The following is a 17,510-nucleotide window of genomic DNA, read 5'->3' as shown; positions in this document are numbered from 1 at the left end:
CATAACAAAGTGTATTGTTTCATCGAAATGTGTTAGTGAACAAAGACTTGATATTCTAATTAATTATTATTTATTTATTTACTATCAGCGTACAATGACGATACACACAATGTGATAAGCGGAAATTGTGTTATTATTGTTATTGTTTGATAAGAAAACAACAATTCGCTTCGCTCCAAATAAATATATATGCGCATATAAAATATTAGGCCATTAATAAGTAAACTCATTTCATATTCCATGATTATTATTTATTCTTGATCAAGTATATAATGACGATCTACATAATGTGATAAGCTGAAATACGTTTACGTCATACGTGTATTGAAGACATTTGTATACATGTAAATGAAGTTCTTATAAACTACATTTAAATTGAACTTCCCGCGCATTAATCAACGTCAAAGTATTATCTGTGGTGGCAGCACTTTTTTATTCTATGTTTAGTTTATAATTCATCTGTCAGAAAATTCTCGAAGTTATTTTGTACAAGTGAAGCGTTAACGATTTTATTGGAAATAATTCTATTGTAAAAGAATATTTGAAGCAATAGCTTTTAATGTTGTTTCTCTTTACAGGTTTGTAATTATTAGTTGTTTGTACCGTAAAAATAAGTTGTATTTGCAAGAATGACTTGATGTTCAAAACAAATAAATTTCTCTTTACAGAGCAACAACTTTACTTTTGTTTCAATAAGCAGCAATCAGCATATTACAAAACAACATTATTTATAGCTGTTGTAAACTATGGAGAAGTTAAAGTTCGAATTTGTTGTGAAAACTGGTGAAGATCCGAAGACAAATGTCATCTGCATAACCTCAATTATGGACGCCGACAAAAACAGGTTTTTAATTCCGGTAAAATTACAACCGGTAAAACTGCATACTGAGTTGATTAAGACTCAAACTTTTCAAAAAGTAAAGGCTACACTGCAAAAAAGACATGAAGAAAGACAAGTATGGATTTCATTAACACCAGAATTACGCGATACATATGCGGATGAAGATGGAAATATGCAGTTCAACGGATATTTACTAGAGGAGAGTACATCTAAAATTCAACAGGTTTCAACGAATGAAATGTCAACAGAAACTCTTACTAAAATCCTGGAAAGTTTTGCTGAATCAAACAAAGAGTCAAAGCAGTCTAGTTTAAAAAAGTTATCTGAAAAATTTGTAATAGAAAAATTCACAAAAAAAACATCAAGTGTAACACAGTGGATGGATATCTTCGAAGCTGAATGTAATCGTTTAGGTATAAAGGATAGTATTGAAAAGATACAAGTGTTTCGGTTATTTTTAGAGGATTCTTGTCAAGATTGGTATAATTCTATGCTTATAAAATATACAATCAATTCAGAATGGGATAATTGGAAAATTAAATTTTGTAAAACATATGAGGACAAAGGCTGGTCACCAATAAGGTATGCTTTTTTATTTAAATACAGGCAGGGTACATTACTGGAATATGCTTTAAAGAAAGAAAGGCTTTTGTTAGAGGTAAATAAATCTCTTGATACACGTACTTTAATAGATTTAATTGTAATTGGGTTACCTAATTTCATAGCAGATGAAATTGACAGAAATGCATTGAAAGATACTGAGGATTTATTTAGTAGTATCCGGGGCCTAGAACATTTAAGGGATAAAAAGATAGTGGGTAAAAAAGTAGTAGAATGGGAAAATAAGACAAAAGAAAAAAACTTAAATAGTTTGCATGACAAACGACCATGCAGAATCTGTGAAAAAGAAAAGAGAGGGACTCGATATCATTCAGAATTTGTATGTTGGTTTAAAAATAAAGTTGATGATCACTCTAAAAAAGAGCTAATTAGAAGTGTTAATAATTCTGAATTAGAAATGAGTTTAAATGAAATAGATCCAAAAAACTAATTATTCCACCATTAATCAAAACTAAGTTAATTATAAATGATTCCATAGAAACGCTCGGGGTTTATGATTCAGGATCAAATGTAAGCATAATTAATTCGAAATTATTATCCTTAAAAGACAAGCCCAACAACATGAATAGTAATCGAGCAAATTTAAAAACGATTAATGGTGTAAAAAAATCTATGGGAATAGTAACGTTAAAAATAAAGATTTTTGAAATAGAAAAAAAAATGAATATTTTTGTTATAGACAAACAAAATTTTGATTATGATTTTTTAATTGGATTGGATTGCATAAAATCTTTTCAACTGATTCAAAATGAAAACTTAGAGATCACACAAAAACTAGGCAAAGAAATAACACAAAATAATGAAAATATACCTGGTTTTACAGTTAAAAATATTGAAAACAAACACTGTTTCATTGATGATAATAATGTTAAAGAATTAACAGTGAAACATAATTTCCATATGAGTGATAAGTTTAAGGTTAACTTTAATGAACACATAGAAGTAACAAACTTCAACATTACAGTAAATCATTTAGACAGTCAGCAAAAAAAAAAAATAGGTGAACTAATAAGCAAATATAACTCCCTATTTGCAAAAGATAAATATGATGTAGGCTCAGTGAAAGGCTATGAGGCACATATTGATTTATTAGTAGATACATATTGTAGCAAAAGACCATATCGATGCAATTTTGAAGACAAAAAAGAAATAGAACAGCAAGTTTCAAAATTATTACAAAATAAATTAATTGAAGAATCTTACAGTCCTTTTGCAGCTCCTGTAACTTTAGCCTATAAAAAAGAAGAAGGAAGAAAATGTAGACTATGCATAGATTTCCGTGATTTAAATAAAATAGTGGTTCCTCAGTCGCAACCATTTCCACTTATAGAAGATTTAATGATAAAAACAAGAAATTGTAAATTTTTTTCAACGTTGGACATAAATTCTGCTTTCTGGTCTATACCTTTAAAAGTGGAAGACAGAAAAAAAACAGCTTTTGTTACTCAAGAAAATCATTTTCAGTGGACTTGTCTTCCATTTGGTTTAAAGACATCACCTGCAATATTTCAAAGAATACTAAGTAGCATTATTAGAAAACACAAATTATCCAATTTTACAGTAAATTTCATCGATGATATTTTAGTTTTTTCCCAGACATTCACGGAGCACATTAAACACTTATCTTTGCTATTGGAAGCTATTTCAAAAGAAGGTTTTAGATTGAAATTTTCTAAATGTAAATTTGCACAAGACTCTGTAAAATACTTAGGTCACATCATAAAAAATAATACAGTTACTCCACTAAAGGATAATTTAATAGCCATAAAAGATTTTCCTGTTCCAAAAACAAAGAAAAATGTCAGACAGTTTTTAGGCAAAATAAACTTCTATGGAAAATATATACAAAACATATCAATCATATTAGATCCTCTACACAATCTTTTAAGAAAAGACCAAAAATTTATTTGGACAGTAGAGTGTCAAAAATCTTTTGATAAAATAAAAAAACTACTTTGTTTAAAACCTATTTTAGAAATATTTGATCCAGATCTTCCTATTCATATATATACAGACGCTAGTATACAGGGTTTAGGGGCTATTTTAAAACAACCACAGGAAGACGGAGAAGAAAGGCCATGTGCATATTTTTCGAGAAAATTAAATGACAGTCAAAAAAGAAAAAAAGCTATTTATTTAGAATGTTTAGCGATAAAAGAGGCGGTAAAATACTGGCAACATTGGCTAATAGGAAAAAAATTTAAAGTATTTTCAGACCATAAACCCCTCGAAAAACTGAATATTAAGGCTAGAACAGATGAGGAACTAGGAGACCTCACATACTATTTATCTCAATTTAATTTTGAGGTAATTTATTCACCCGGAAAGGACAATTTAGAAGCAGACAGTCTAAGTAGAAACCCAGTATTAGAATCACATATAAATCAGGAAGAAATCTTGAAAGTTGTGAATTTTATCAAACTAGAAGACATTCAAAACGATCAAGAGGAAAATGAGGAAATAAAACTATATAAAAATAAACTAATATTTAAAAATAAAATTTACTTCAAAAGGATAGGAAAGAAAAACAAAATTATACTTACGGAGGAATTTAGTAAAAAATTGATAAAGAATGTACATGATACTTATTGCCATATAGGAGTGATACAAACAGGAAATAAAATCAAACCATTCTTTGTGGCAAAGAATTTAACAATTAATATAAAAAGAATGTGTGAGAATTGTGAAATATGCATAAAAAATAAATCTAGAACTAAATTTAAATATGGTTTGATGTCCCATTTGGGTCCCGCTACTTATCCGTTTGAAATTGTCTCTATAGATACCATTGGTGGGTTTGGTGGCTCCCGCTCTACTAAAACATATCTACATCTTTTGGTAGACCATTTCACCAGATATGCCTACATATTGACATCAAAAACGCAAAACGCAGATGATTTTATAAAACTCATAAAAAAAGTTATTCCTCAAAATAAAATTGGTATGATTCTATCGGATCAATACCCAGGTATAAATTCTAAGGAATTTAAAAGCTTTTTAGGAAAAGAGAACATAAGTCTCATCTTCACTGCGGTAAATGCACCTTTCTCCAATGGATTAAACGAACGATTAAATCAAACATTAGTAAACAAGATAAGATGTACAATTAATGAAAAAAATTATAAAATAGCTTGGACAACTATCGCTCATAAATGTACCCAGAGTTATAACGATACCGAACACTCAGTAACAGGATTTTCCCCAACTTATTTAATGGAAGGAAAAGTTATTGATATCTTACCAGATGAGTTGAAAGAACATAAAACACAAAATGAATTATTAAGAGATAGGAAAATAGCTTTGCAGAGAACTATAAATTCACACAATTATAATAAACAACAGTTTGATAAAAATAGAATAAATAACCAATTAAATGTAGGAGACTTGGTATATGTGGAAAATGGTAACCGATTAAATAGAAAAAAACTAGATGAATTAAAAATTGGACCTTATAAAATATTAGAAAAGTTATCTAACTCAATTTATAAAATTAGTACGGGTTACAAAAAGTTAGAATCAAACTTGTTCCATATTACAAAACTAATACCAGTACCGGAGGAGTTTTGTAAACCTGGGGGAGGGAGATGTAAATGAAGTTCTTATAAACTACATTTAAATTGAACTTCCCGCGCATTAATCAACGTCAAAGTATTATCTGTGGTGGCAGCACTTTTTTATTCTATGTTTAGTTTATAATTCATCTGTCAGAAAATTCTCGAAGTTATTTTGTACAAGTGAAGCGTTAACGATTTTATTGGAAATAATTCTATTGTAAAAGAATATTTGAAGCAATAGCTTTTAATGTTGTTTCTCTTTACAGGTTTGTAATTATTAGTTGTTTGTACCGTAAAAATAAGTTGTATTTGCAAGAATGACTTGATGTTCAAAACAAATAAATTTCTCTTTACAGAGCAACAACTTTACTTTTGTTTCAATAAGCAGCAATCAGCATATTACATACATTATTTCAAAATTAGACAAAATTTATGGGCGGGGACATAGTTGGAAGAACTGATGGACGTTAGGTTCTTAAGGTGTTAGAATGGCGACCATAAGGAAGCGGAATTCCCCCATTAGGTGTACTGACGACATCAAGTCACGATTCACAGAGAGTCGCAGAAAGCAAGCGTTGTCTTCGAAGTAAATGCTTAGATCTGAGTAACGGAAACATCTGAGCGAAAGTCTTATATTTGTCCACTTTTCGCGATAATATGCCACTCATGTTCCATGCCTCCAGAATCCTTTCTCTGCCCGATTTTTCTTCTGGTATTTTTAGCTCTCAGGTGCTAATTCTCTCTCGCGCTAGAGAAGGGCCGGAATGTGAATTTTACTGATTGCATTTTTGGCATCAGTGTCTATCACTAATCAATCCCTAATAGTTATTTTGGAAATGTATTTCATGTACAGAATGACCTATCTACAGATTTATTATAAGTATAGATAATAATAAGAGACAATATTTGCAGCTGGTAACGTGGGCATACAGAGCGGGCCCACAGAGGAGGAGTACGAGTCCGGCAACGGGCCGTCGCTGCCGCAGTCGCCCAATTCACCGACGTCGCTCGACGCGCCCACCCTCGACTCGGACGACGACGAGAAATTGCTCGCCAAGTAAGTGCACTATAGCTTGGCAACTTCGTTCATAACACTCCCGATGGTCCCGATGGGGGGCGTGTAGCGATGAATGAAAAACCCTCGACTGATGCGCCTCACTTCCCCGCACGCACGATTTAACACCCGCGCAATCTTTTCCCCCGTAGCCCGCATATCATGGGTGTGTCATCAACAAACTTGCCAGACTTTAAGACGCTATTGTGTACCTACGATTTATAGACTCGATGGTCACTCAATCGCTCGGCTCATGGAATTACCTTAAAACTAGTGAAATGGTTGAGTCCCGCTTAGTATTGGGAACAAAGTTTGTGCGTTTTTATGAAACGTAAATGCAGTCTATACAGTATTTGTCGCTGACGACCGATTTGTCAGAGTGAATGTCTGACATATCAGCATTTAAACATTGGACAGACTAAAAAAAAAATTGGTAACTACTCAAACTAGACTAGGGGTAGGGTAGGACAACCCACCACCTCCCATGGCCCTTTCAACCTCTCGGTAATTTGGGCCGAATCGAGGGAGGGCGAACCCCTTGCTCTTGGCGTGTTCCCGGGACGCCTTCTTGACTCCCTACAAGTTATTTTCTCTTTTCGCTCCTTGTCCCTTGATACTCACTCTCCCCCTTCTGGGGCTGGACGACACACGACGTTGAGATCCGCTTTCCCGCCGCGGTCCATGCATCACCTTCGACCGGTGGTCAACGGAGGAGTAGGGTAGCGAAGCTTGACCGGGTCCGCTAGTTATTAATAATAATAAACTGTCTGTCCAGAGGGCAGGTGTCAGTGATGGCGCGCGAGGGCGCGGTGTCGCGCGCGCTCAGCTACGAGGAGTTCTGCATGCAGGGCGCGGCCCTCGCCAGCGCGGGGCAGCTGGAGGTGCGGCTGGGCGCGCGGCGCATGCCGTGGCGCAGCGCCGGCCCGCTGCTGCTGTCGCTGCTGGCCTACAGGCGCCCGCTGCCCAACGTGAGTCACACGACCAGTTTACGGCCTCGTTGCCTCGTGGAGAACAACACGAGCAGAGAACGGGGAGTGTTGATCGATCGTCAAGGAATTCCTTAACCCTACATCCTGTAGTCACAAGTTCAGGACTCTGCTCGGAGTTTTTCTCTCTACCACGCGATGGACCCGGCACCCGCACGGTGAATCCATGGAATGCTAAGATATTAGTCTCGCGGTCTTCTTACAAGACGGAGGTGCTGGGCTTCCCGATTGAGGTTTTCTTAATCGGACCATCAAGATCAATTACGAAAATACAATGAAAAACGATGTAGTGATTTGAATGGTACACCGAGATACATAATAACCCTGTAGGTCGGGCTGGTGAGAGGCTTCGTCCCTAGTTAATTACCCTACCGGCAAAAACGTACTGACAAGCGATTTAGCTTTCCGGTACGATGCCAAATTAGAAACCAAATTGGGTGTGAATTTTCATCCACCACCTAACAAATTAGCCCGCTTCCATCTTAGATTGCAGCATTACTTACCAGCAGGTGAGATTATAGACGGTTAACTTGTAAAGAATGTAAAAAAAACACGAGAAGTTCTGCATGCAGAGTGTAACATTGGTTAGATATCATGCCTTCGAGAGAAACCGCACTACTCTACACTGTAGCGGAGTGGAGCGCTTAAGCAATACTTCCAATATTTCTAATTTTCAAAATTCAAAATTTAAACACTAAATGGGCTAGTTGACAGTAGTTGTCCTTAAATAGTTCATTATCGTTTTACTAGACTGAAAAAAATACATTATTAACGATGAGGATGAGTAATTCCAGTATTCAAGGTTCTATTAAAACAGCGATTAAAATTACGTAGGTATGCTTTAGACCACACGACTGACGTAGAACTTCTTTCGCAACATGTTCTTGAAGTGTACAAAAATGAATTTTTTCAAAGTATTCTAAGAACACCGTCTACTGATAGTTTCAAATAACAAATCGCTAGATGACAGCGCGCATCTTTTAAGACGCGTTTTTTTAAGCGTAAGACATTCACGGTCTTTTCCCCAAATCAAGCGTGCGTAAACAAGTACTACTTAAAAAAATTCACCCCTATTCTCTCTATTATAAAATCCATCCAAAAAAAGTATATTTTCCACAGCGAGTACTGGAAGAGCTAGAGAAAGGCGAGAAGTGCGAGGAGGCGAGCAGTCGCGGCGCCGACGAGGCCAAGCCACGCTCCTACTCGTGGTGGAACTGGCGTCGCTCCAACACAGACAAAAGGTCAGGACTTTCAATTAATGATTTTTACTTTAGTAATAGTATAAAAAACAATCAAAGAATATAACCCAGTCATATCTTGTAACGTGCCGTGTTCGCCCAGTGGATGTAACCTCTGTCCCCGATTCCGGAGGGTGTGGGTTCGAATCAGGTCCGCGGCATGCACCTCTAACTTTTCAGTTGTGTGCATTTTAAGAAATTAAATATCACGTAAGGTAGTCCATACCAAGGCTTGAGTAACGAGTAGACCCATTTCACATAACCAAATCGATATTGTTAGTAAAACTAATTTTAAAACCCTTTGAAAATGTCACTTCTACTAAAATTTACACTTACGATTACGATAAAAGTGTCGCATAAAAACGAGTTTGCTCTCCCTCTAACCGGTTCGCAACGCCTGATTAGACTTTTTGTAACGCATTCACCAGTCTACTCCCAAAGTCAAGTCGTGCGTGAAAAAATAATGCTCTCTTAATATAGTGTGCGAGTCAAGATAGTGGATTCAAAATCAGAAAACTAAATAAATAGGTCACCATCAGGTACATGTCAACCTTGTACCTTGTACATAAAAATCATGACATCCAAAAATATGGATGACATTACACATACTCGTATCACCGATAACGTAGTAATTATATTATATTAGATAATGTTATTGAAAACTTATTGCTGACATTTTCAAATGATTGCTCAACCCATTCATACGATTATGACTAACACATTACGTAGATATTCGAGATATACCAACCATCTAATTCTACGAGTATAATTAAGCATGTATCACCAACACGGTGGGTATTTCTAAAAATACATCACAATTATTCTTGAAATTCCTGTGATATGTTTATTTATATAAATGACTAGCGGACACCCGCGACTTCGTGTGAAACTCGATGTAAACTTTCAATTACATTTTTAAATTAAGATAAAACCCTCAGAACCTGGGAGATTAAATACAAAGTGACTAATTATATTTTTTAATCATGGTTATACCTTCTTTCGTTTCGTAAAGGTCTCAATATGTAACAGCATGTTCCAAAAAAAGGGGCGACTGGACACAGGCATTTCCTTTTATGGCAATAAAGACAATTATTATTATAGGCTACCCTCCTTGTAAAAATCTTCGAACCCTTATGTCCCACTAGCGGACGCCCGCGACTTCGTCCGCGAGGAATTCAGTTTTTCACAATTCCCGCGGGAACCATGGATTTTTCTGGAATGAAAAAAGCCCATGTGTTAATCCAGAGTAAAATCTATTCAGTAACCGCAGCGTAAAGAAGGACACACACATGAACTTTCGCCTTTATAATATTATTAGTGTTATTTGTGTGAAGTGTGATATTAGTGTGATGTCTGTTGTAATTCGTTTTCATATGTGTACTTCAATTTATAATTATATTACGAAGATTACTACGAAATGGAAATATTCCGGTCGATTAGTGTCAGTGTACACGTCAGTCAACAGGGAGTCGAGCCAACGCTCGCGTTTATGATAGAAATGAACTCGATCCAAAATTCCCCAGACCGTGACCTTGGAACAAATACAATTTCCTATTTTGGATGTCTGCTCGCACTTTGGACTTAGACGTAGGAACATTTATTTATAGCATACCTTTCAATGGACAACAAATGTGTTTTGTTCCGAATCCACCGACACTTACGAATTCATTGAGTCTGAGTGCACACCATTTTGCGCTAAATGACAAAGTTTTTCATAGCGTTCCTACTTTATGTAGAGTTCCCAATTCAATAGAGAATCTTTTTTGGTACATATTTTACACACGAGGTCCGAGTCTCACAGAAAACTTTCGAGAAAGTTTTGTCGCACTTTGTTCCTAGAGGTAGACCTTACTCTCTTGTAGAGCTTCTGCACTCTTTCAAACTCCCTATGGGGCCTACAGCAATCTTTAAATCAGAAAAAAATATATTGATATAATACAAAAGTATCTGTATCTACGTTTAAAATCAATTCATTTAATGAAAGTCATTACTTATGGTATGACATCGTAACCACAAGCAATAAGTACATCATTAAATAAATTGACGCTGTGAATCGTGATTTTTGTTCAGATAAATTGCTAAACTTAAATCTTGAAGTCTAATTTAGGAAATGATAAAAAAAGTATTTTTAACGAGAAGTGACAGACTAAGTTTAAACTTTCAAGAGTAGTAGAAGCCTTAGTAACAGAACTCGTATAGGAATCAACATCGATATCCTACTTCCTACTAATATTATAAACGCGAAAGTTTGTATGTATGTTTGTTTGGATGTTTTTTGACTCTCTATCGCCGCTACTATTGAAGCGATTTGGCGGATATTTTAGATTTTACTCTGGATTAACAACATAGGAATCCATAGGGTTTTTCGAGATAAAAAGTGCCTATGTGTTAATTCAGAGTAAAATCTATTTTCATTCCCAATTTCAGCCAAATCGCTTTATTAGTAGCGGTGTTAAAGTGTAACAAACACGATGTGTGTTTGTTACATACAAACTTTCGCGTTTATAATATTAGTAGGAAGTAGGATATTTTTGGTATATAAAATGCTCATTTTACCAATCAGCTGTGTTATTGTATAAAGGACTGACTTTACTGGCTGGATTGCTGGTGAAATGATAGTCTCTTGAAGCATGACACTTATACCTCCATTAATTAACAACAGCATACAGAAAAATCTAATAACCAAATTTTCTATAGGTCCGAATCATCGCAGCCCAAAGATGAAATTCAAGACGTGAGCGCACTGAATAGCGATGCAACTAAAAGTATGACGCCAAAGACTGAGTCAATAGACGAGGATCACTTAGATCACTGGACTGAGGTGAAGGAGGAGAAACTGGAACCACCAAAAGAAGTGCTAGATGTCAGCGAAGCGGCAATAGTTGAAGAAGTAATGGAAGTCGGTGAAACTGCGCCAATTATGCCTACTCGTGAGTGTCTAATACGTCTTTTTAGCCGACTGCAAGAAAGGTTATGTCTTTGTATGTTTGTATCTATGTTTGTATGTATATAATATTCTTTATTCATAATATACCTCATATCCTCCAAACTGCTAAACGGATTTACGTAATTAAGATATCGTTAGATTTGTCTTAATAACCCAAGTGTTCTTCAGTGTCTCAAGAAAGGTGAAATTAAAAAAAAACCAACACGATGACTGTGAGACGCAATAGACTTGAAGATGCACAAATTTAAAGTGTTAAAAACACAGAAACCGGAAGGGCATTCCACATCTTCGCTATTCTTATTAGGAACGTGTTAAATTATATATTGCGAATAGATTGAATATAGATGTGCGCGACGCGACGTTCAGGTTCACTCCAGTTACTCTAACATAGTCAGGGTAGTATCTGAGAGACAAAGGACCACTTTGTCAACTTGCTCTAAATATCTACTCGAAATTGTTGATTGACAACCTCTAACTCAAGCTATTAAAGTTTGCTCAGGGCTTTTTAGTCGACTTCAGGTTAGGCCAACCATTGGTAAACAATATAAAGTGATTGGGAAGTAATTGTTTTTTTGTCTACTGTCAGGCGAAGTGTCCGTGCGCCTTGACCACAGCTCTTCAGACTCCGAGCACGAGGCGCACAACACGAGGACGTCGCGCCGACAGTCTTCCTTCCGCAAAACGCTGCGACTGTCTTCTGACCAAATTGTAAGTACTAAAGTTTTGTACATCTTAACAAAAATCTAACCTATTCCCGAAATATAGAATATGGAACCGATGACGCGACAAGCTAAACATTCTTTTTCTAAGTTGTGATAGTTAGGATATAGCTGTCAATTTGCTCAAGGGAGATGAAAATTGAAGAAGAAGAAGAAGAAGTGCAAATGATGTATTTTTTACTTCCATTTAGCAATCTACTCAACATAAAACTTCGAACTATATCACAAGGCAATATTCATTCTTATTGGTACAGAAAAAAAAAACAACGATTTTGTACTAATAAATATGTTACGTGTTAAACTACGTATTACGTTTCAATTCAATTCAATTTAATTTAACTCGACATTGTAGACAGTATTTAGATACTAGCCCTACCCTAAAAAACTCTAGTTTTCATTATCATTAAGATGTATTCTGCTATTAGGGACAGAGACAAATCTAACTTATCAAAAACCATGAAAATGAAATTGGCCCAGCAGATCTCGAGTAACAAACCGTCGAGTTGTAACAACCCCGTCTTTGTTTTATATAAATATAGATTACTTGTTTAAATAACATTCGTTGTTTAATATGTGACAAAATGACATTAAGACAATTAGCCGCCTTTATTCGCCTCAGTATCGACACGATAGTTACATATCTAATAGTATACAAATGGTTACAGAAAAAGCTGAATTTGCGCGAAGGCATGAACGAGATGGTGTTCAGCGTGACGACGGCGTACCAGGGCACCACGCGCTGCAAGTGCAATGTGTTCCGCTGGCGGTACGACGACAAGGTCGTCATCTCCGACATCGACGGCACCATCACCAAGTAACTATATGCATATATATATAGCCCCCTGTATGAAAAAAATATGGGCAGTGAAATTCGATGTACGAATGACAGCGTCACGATTTTTGTGCGCACATTTCACCGGACGTACACGCGACGGCCTGCTACTCCTCGGTTACGCACCTTTCACGTTTCAGGCGTATGTATTGAGACGTATATAGTGTATGCTGCGGGGCAATATACACCTATTTAGGCAGTCGATCTGAAAGGGTAAACTCCATAAAATACTCCCCAGCACCCTGATATACAAGCTGCTGGGGATTATTTTCCATATGAGTCCATGGACACGATGGACGTCCACCGCAGGCCTTTTATAGGGACTTCCAAATATCATAATCCTGAGCCGCCTGCACACAGCAAATCCCTGTGACTAGCTTGATGTCGTCAGTCCACCTGGTGGGGGGTCGACAACCACCGTGCGCTGGACCGACAAACCAAACTTTATCTATAATATATGATGAATCAATGAAAGTGTTGCCATAAAATGTACAGTCCCTCTAGTGACGTTATATAGAGTTTACACTGTATTTATAGAAAAGTGAAAACGTGTTGTAACGAATGTGTTTGTTCGTAAGGTCGGACGTGCTGGGCCACATCTTCCCACTGGTGGGCAAGGACTGGGCGCAGTCGGGGGTCGCGCAACTCTTCACCAAGATCAAGAACAACGGCTACCAGTTGTTGTACCTGTCGGCGCGTGCCATTGGACAGGCCAGGGTGAGAACGCATCAATTGCAGTTCGTGCGCTATGGCATGGTGCGGGTGACAGCTCGTTTCACTCAAAGTTTGTCGCGATTCAAGATAATAGTACGTATTGTGAACGATATAAGGCAACTGTCACCCGCACCATGTTACAGCGTACATGGTATAGTTGGTGTACCTACCATTTGCGTTTTATCGATTAATCACCGGACACCCTGTATATTGAACATGTAGCAAACTCCCAACAGTCTGTAGCGCAGTGGGATGCTTTTACAGGTTTCTTAACTTCCCGCTATTACTTTTTTTTATAAGAAGATAATGATTTCTCCCGGTTTTTTGAAAATCGAAATAACATCGAATCGACGTTCTGAAACCCTAGGAAAATTGTCCTGACTATGTTTAAAATTGTCTATGTCTATCTGTACGTGTGAGTGTATGTACCTGTAAGTGTACATACATACTCGTATATGTATTATGTAACCCTCCTAACTTTTGAAAGATTTGGCCGATTTTAATTAAATTAATAAATATTTAAACTGTTTTTTAGAAACCTTAAAATTTTGTTATTTTTTTAGATTTTTTTTGGCTCAACATCGCTGTGAGCTGAACTGGGCTGAACTCGCTGAGACGTTGTAGTTCGATCCCCGCCTGCCATACCCTCCTATATGACGGCCTCCGTGGGGCGCAGTGGTATGCGCGGTGGATTTACAAGACGGAGGTCCGGGGTTCGATCCCCGGCTGGGCAGATTGAGATTTTCTTAATTTGTCCAGGTCTGGCTGGTGGGAGGCTTCGGCCGTGGCTAGTTACCACCCTACCGGCAAAGACGTACCGCCAAGCGATTTAGCGTTCCGGTACGATGCCGTGTAGAAACCGAAAGGGGTGTGGATTTTCATCCTCCTCCTAACAAGTTGCCCGCTTCCATCTTAGACTGCATCATCACTTACCATCAGGTGAGATTGTAGTCAAGGGCTAACTTGTAAATAATAAAAAAAAAATGTATTTATTGTCACACCCCTCTGTGAGAGTGGATGTATTGGTCATGTTGAGAAAATATGGCAAATATTCTTTTAAATAAAATCAAGAAATAATTTATATATACGAAACTGTGAATTAAAGAAATTATACGAAACAGGTGACCCGAGAATATCTACGCTCGATTAAGCAAGGCGAGGTGTGCCTGCCGGACGGACCACTGCTGTTGAACCCCACGTCGCTACTCCGCGCCTTCCACCGAGAGGTCATCGAGAAAAAGCCAGAGGAGTTCAAGATCCAATGCCTGGCCGACATCAAAGCGTTGTTCCCGACAGGCTCCAATCCGTTCTACGCGGGATATGGCAATAGAGTCAATGTAAGCATTATTATTTACTAGCTGACGCCCGTGACTTCGTCCGCGTGATGTTTAGTTTTTCACAAATACCTCGGGAACCATGAATTTTTCCGGGATGAAAAGTAGCCTAAAGAATCCACAAATTTTTAAAATTCAACTCCTAAAGTGAGAGGTTAAAAGTTTACATTAATTTCCACGTGGACGAAGTCGCGGGCGTACGCTAGTCTATACCTTTATAATATTAGTATTTAAGAACGTGCTCGCAATAACCTCAATGTGATAATATTAATTATGTTCGCAGGACGTTTGCGCGTACCAAGCCGTCGGCATCCCCATCGTCAGGATATTCACGATCAACTACAAGGGCGAACTGAAGCACGAGCTGACACAGACATTCCAGTCCACGTGAGTGTCTCGCTTTATTGAACACTTCGCCACAACACACTTCTAGTACCCTGTGAACACGCATATAAAAATATATCCTAGCGGGCGTAGACCGAAAAGTAAATAGACGAATAGTGTCCATTGCATTCCCTCAAAGAAACAACTTGTGTGTGGACGTTGTACACGGGACAAGGCGTTTTGATATTCGGTGCCATGACGTGTGGCGTTTTGTTTGACAATTGACAATTATACCTGTTCCATTTCTTAATTTTCTCGATGACAGCTCCTGTAGAAACTTGAATGGGCGACATTTTTACACTATGTATGAATTATTTTATAAAAGTATGACGCTTACACACGTACAAGGTCACCCCTTGCGAAAAATATATTGCGAGTACTTGTAGGTTTCCTAAAAATTTTCTGGCAAAAACTATTATTGGCCAGGAGTTGTTGAGGCAAACCTACTCGTAATATATTTTTAACATACTAAATTTAATATTCGTTCATTAAATAGATGGGTGAAGGTCGTTTCTAATACGGATCTTAGACTATAACCAACTGGCTTTTGCTGTAAAAGTAGAGTCGCTAGTCATTTCAAAGTAACTTCAATCTAACCTTTCAAAAGTGCTTGTAAACAAAGCCTTAATTAATTTTGACGCGATTATAAGAAACCAGTGTCTACTTCTTTGTCTGTCTACGCCAGCATGGCATTGGCATGTTGCAACTTCACAGCGGGCTAGAAGGTTGGCGCGGACTCTACACACGTCGCTTCTCACGCACATCGCACTCACTAACTGTACGCCTACTGAAACACGCAAACCGCTATACAAAAGTGATGTTATCTAAAATTCAAATTAGCAGACCGGTACCACATAATAAGATATATATACATATATTTCTCTATAAAATTGCCATATATCCATATAATATTAAACCGCCCCTCTTATAGTCAATATTTTTTTAAACAATATATAATGTTCTTTTTATGTTTAGAGTATATATTTTGAAGTTCGTTTGAAGAAGCCATTCTAAACAAACAAATCATTTTAGTTAAAAAAAATTGATGTTTCGATAAATTTATTTTGGTTTTTTATTGGATTAAATGTTAATTCGTGATTACCTGTTAACTTTCAAACATTTGGGTTTTATATAAAACTTAGTACACATATGACATAATCATGACTAGACTTTATTACTTTACGTAGATCACTCTAAAGGCTATTGCTTTACATTTTAGATGAGTTCACTTTTGTTTTGAGCGCGCCTGTACATTATATATTTAATTTATTAAGCGGTTTATTTTTATTTACAGCTACCACGTGCAAAGTGACATGGTCGATGATTTCTTCCCGCCACTGAAACGTGATAGACTCGTATGCTAGTCGAGAATAATGTTTAGTCGAATCCGATATTATAAATAACGGAGTTTTCCAAAAATAAACGTATGCAGAGAGTTCTGGTAAGCCGAATGGCATGAAACTGGGCTTGTCACTTTAAACTGCCGCGCTATCATCATGCATATATTATAATACTATATGATATCACGTTTATCTAATAATACTGACAAATAACTCAGTGATCATCGACATGTCATCTTTCGTGTACTCTACAACATTTAATTTCTCATATATTTTTAGCGTATTAACTCTTTAACTGCTAAATAATAACGAATTTATCTATACCAATCTTTATATCTTTATCTAAATGTTTATTACTTTTGTAAACCCATTTTTCTTTTAATTAATTTTAATTGAAGTTTATTTTGACTATGTGTACTTAATTGTATTGATCAAATGATCTCCATATACGTTTGCGTCATGGCGTAAAATAATCTCTCAAGATAAAACTTCAGATGTGCCCCAACAAATTCACATGAAATTACACCATTTATAGATTTCAATATGACACAAATATATGATAATTTTGATAAAAATATGAATAAAACATAGCCATAGTATCCATATATTAATTGCAATAATCACTTTTTAACACTCTGTTTTTAATTACACATCAACTATAACTTTGGTGCTGGTATCATTTGTGTTGTTGGTTTTGTGTGAATTTAAATGTTTCACTTCCGTTTCACCGACCCTGTTAATCTAAAAAATAATTATGTGGACAGGGGTAATCACAAACATAATTAAGTAAAAGAAACTTCGTGAAGGCTTGACACGAATCAAAGATTTTTTTTTACATCGGTTTTTACTGATAGGTTTCGTTTGAGGACTACTTAACCAATTTATAATATTTTTAACTTTATTGCTTCGCAAAACAAATCATTTTTACGACACCTAACTATTTCAA

General features: G+C 36.5%; 2 protein-coding genes across 6 annotated transcripts in view; both read left to right on the top strand.

Annotated features, from left to right (window-relative positions):
* The window catches only part of LOC112051380 (phosphatidate phosphatase LPIN2), a 53,233-nt gene that overhangs the window by 29,952 nt on the left and 5,771 nt on the right, over window positions 1-17,510 (top strand). For 4 of the 5 annotated variants that reach the window (XR_008251682.1, XM_052887138.1, XM_024089986.2 and 1 more), the window contains 9 exons: window positions 5,929-6,073; window positions 6,846-7,038; window positions 8,176-8,297; window positions 10,992-11,224; window positions 11,828-11,949; window positions 12,626-12,774; window positions 13,371-13,509; window positions 14,628-14,843; window positions 15,124-15,227. Coding sequence is in view for 3 of the 5 variants with exons in the window: in XM_052887138.1 (XP_052743098.1) it covers window positions 5,929-6,073; window positions 6,846-7,038; window positions 8,176-8,297; window positions 10,992-11,224; window positions 11,828-11,949; window positions 12,626-12,774; window positions 13,371-13,509; window positions 14,628-14,843; window positions 15,124-15,227 (1,423 nt within the window). In the remaining 2 variants the exon portion in view is untranslated. Of the gene's footprint in view, window positions 1-5,928; window positions 6,074-6,845; window positions 7,039-8,175; window positions 8,298-10,991; window positions 11,225-11,827; window positions 11,950-12,625; window positions 12,775-13,370; window positions 13,510-14,627; window positions 14,844-15,123; window positions 15,228-16,518; window positions 16,666-17,510 lie in introns of all 5 variants that reach the window. The other variant, XR_002887234.2, reaches the window with a different exon arrangement.
* Window positions 365-5,383, top strand: LOC128199068 (uncharacterized). Its single transcript, XM_052887232.1, has 2 exons — window positions 365-578; window positions 669-5,383. The coding sequence occupies exon 2, from the start codon at window positions 747-749 to the stop codon at window positions 1,890-1,892; it is 1,146 nt and encodes a 381-aa protein (XP_052743192.1). The 5' UTR covers window positions 365-578; window positions 669-746; the 3' UTR covers window positions 1,893-5,383.

Source organism: Bicyclus anynana, chromosome 1 (assembly GCF_947172395.1).
Source record: "Bicyclus anynana chromosome 1, ilBicAnyn1.1, whole genome shotgun sequence".
Lineage (NCBI taxonomy): Eukaryota > Metazoa > Arthropoda > Insecta > Lepidoptera > Nymphalidae > Bicyclus > Bicyclus anynana.
Note: the sequence above shows the minus strand (reverse complement) of the source record. Positions and strands in the feature narration are given on the sequence as shown.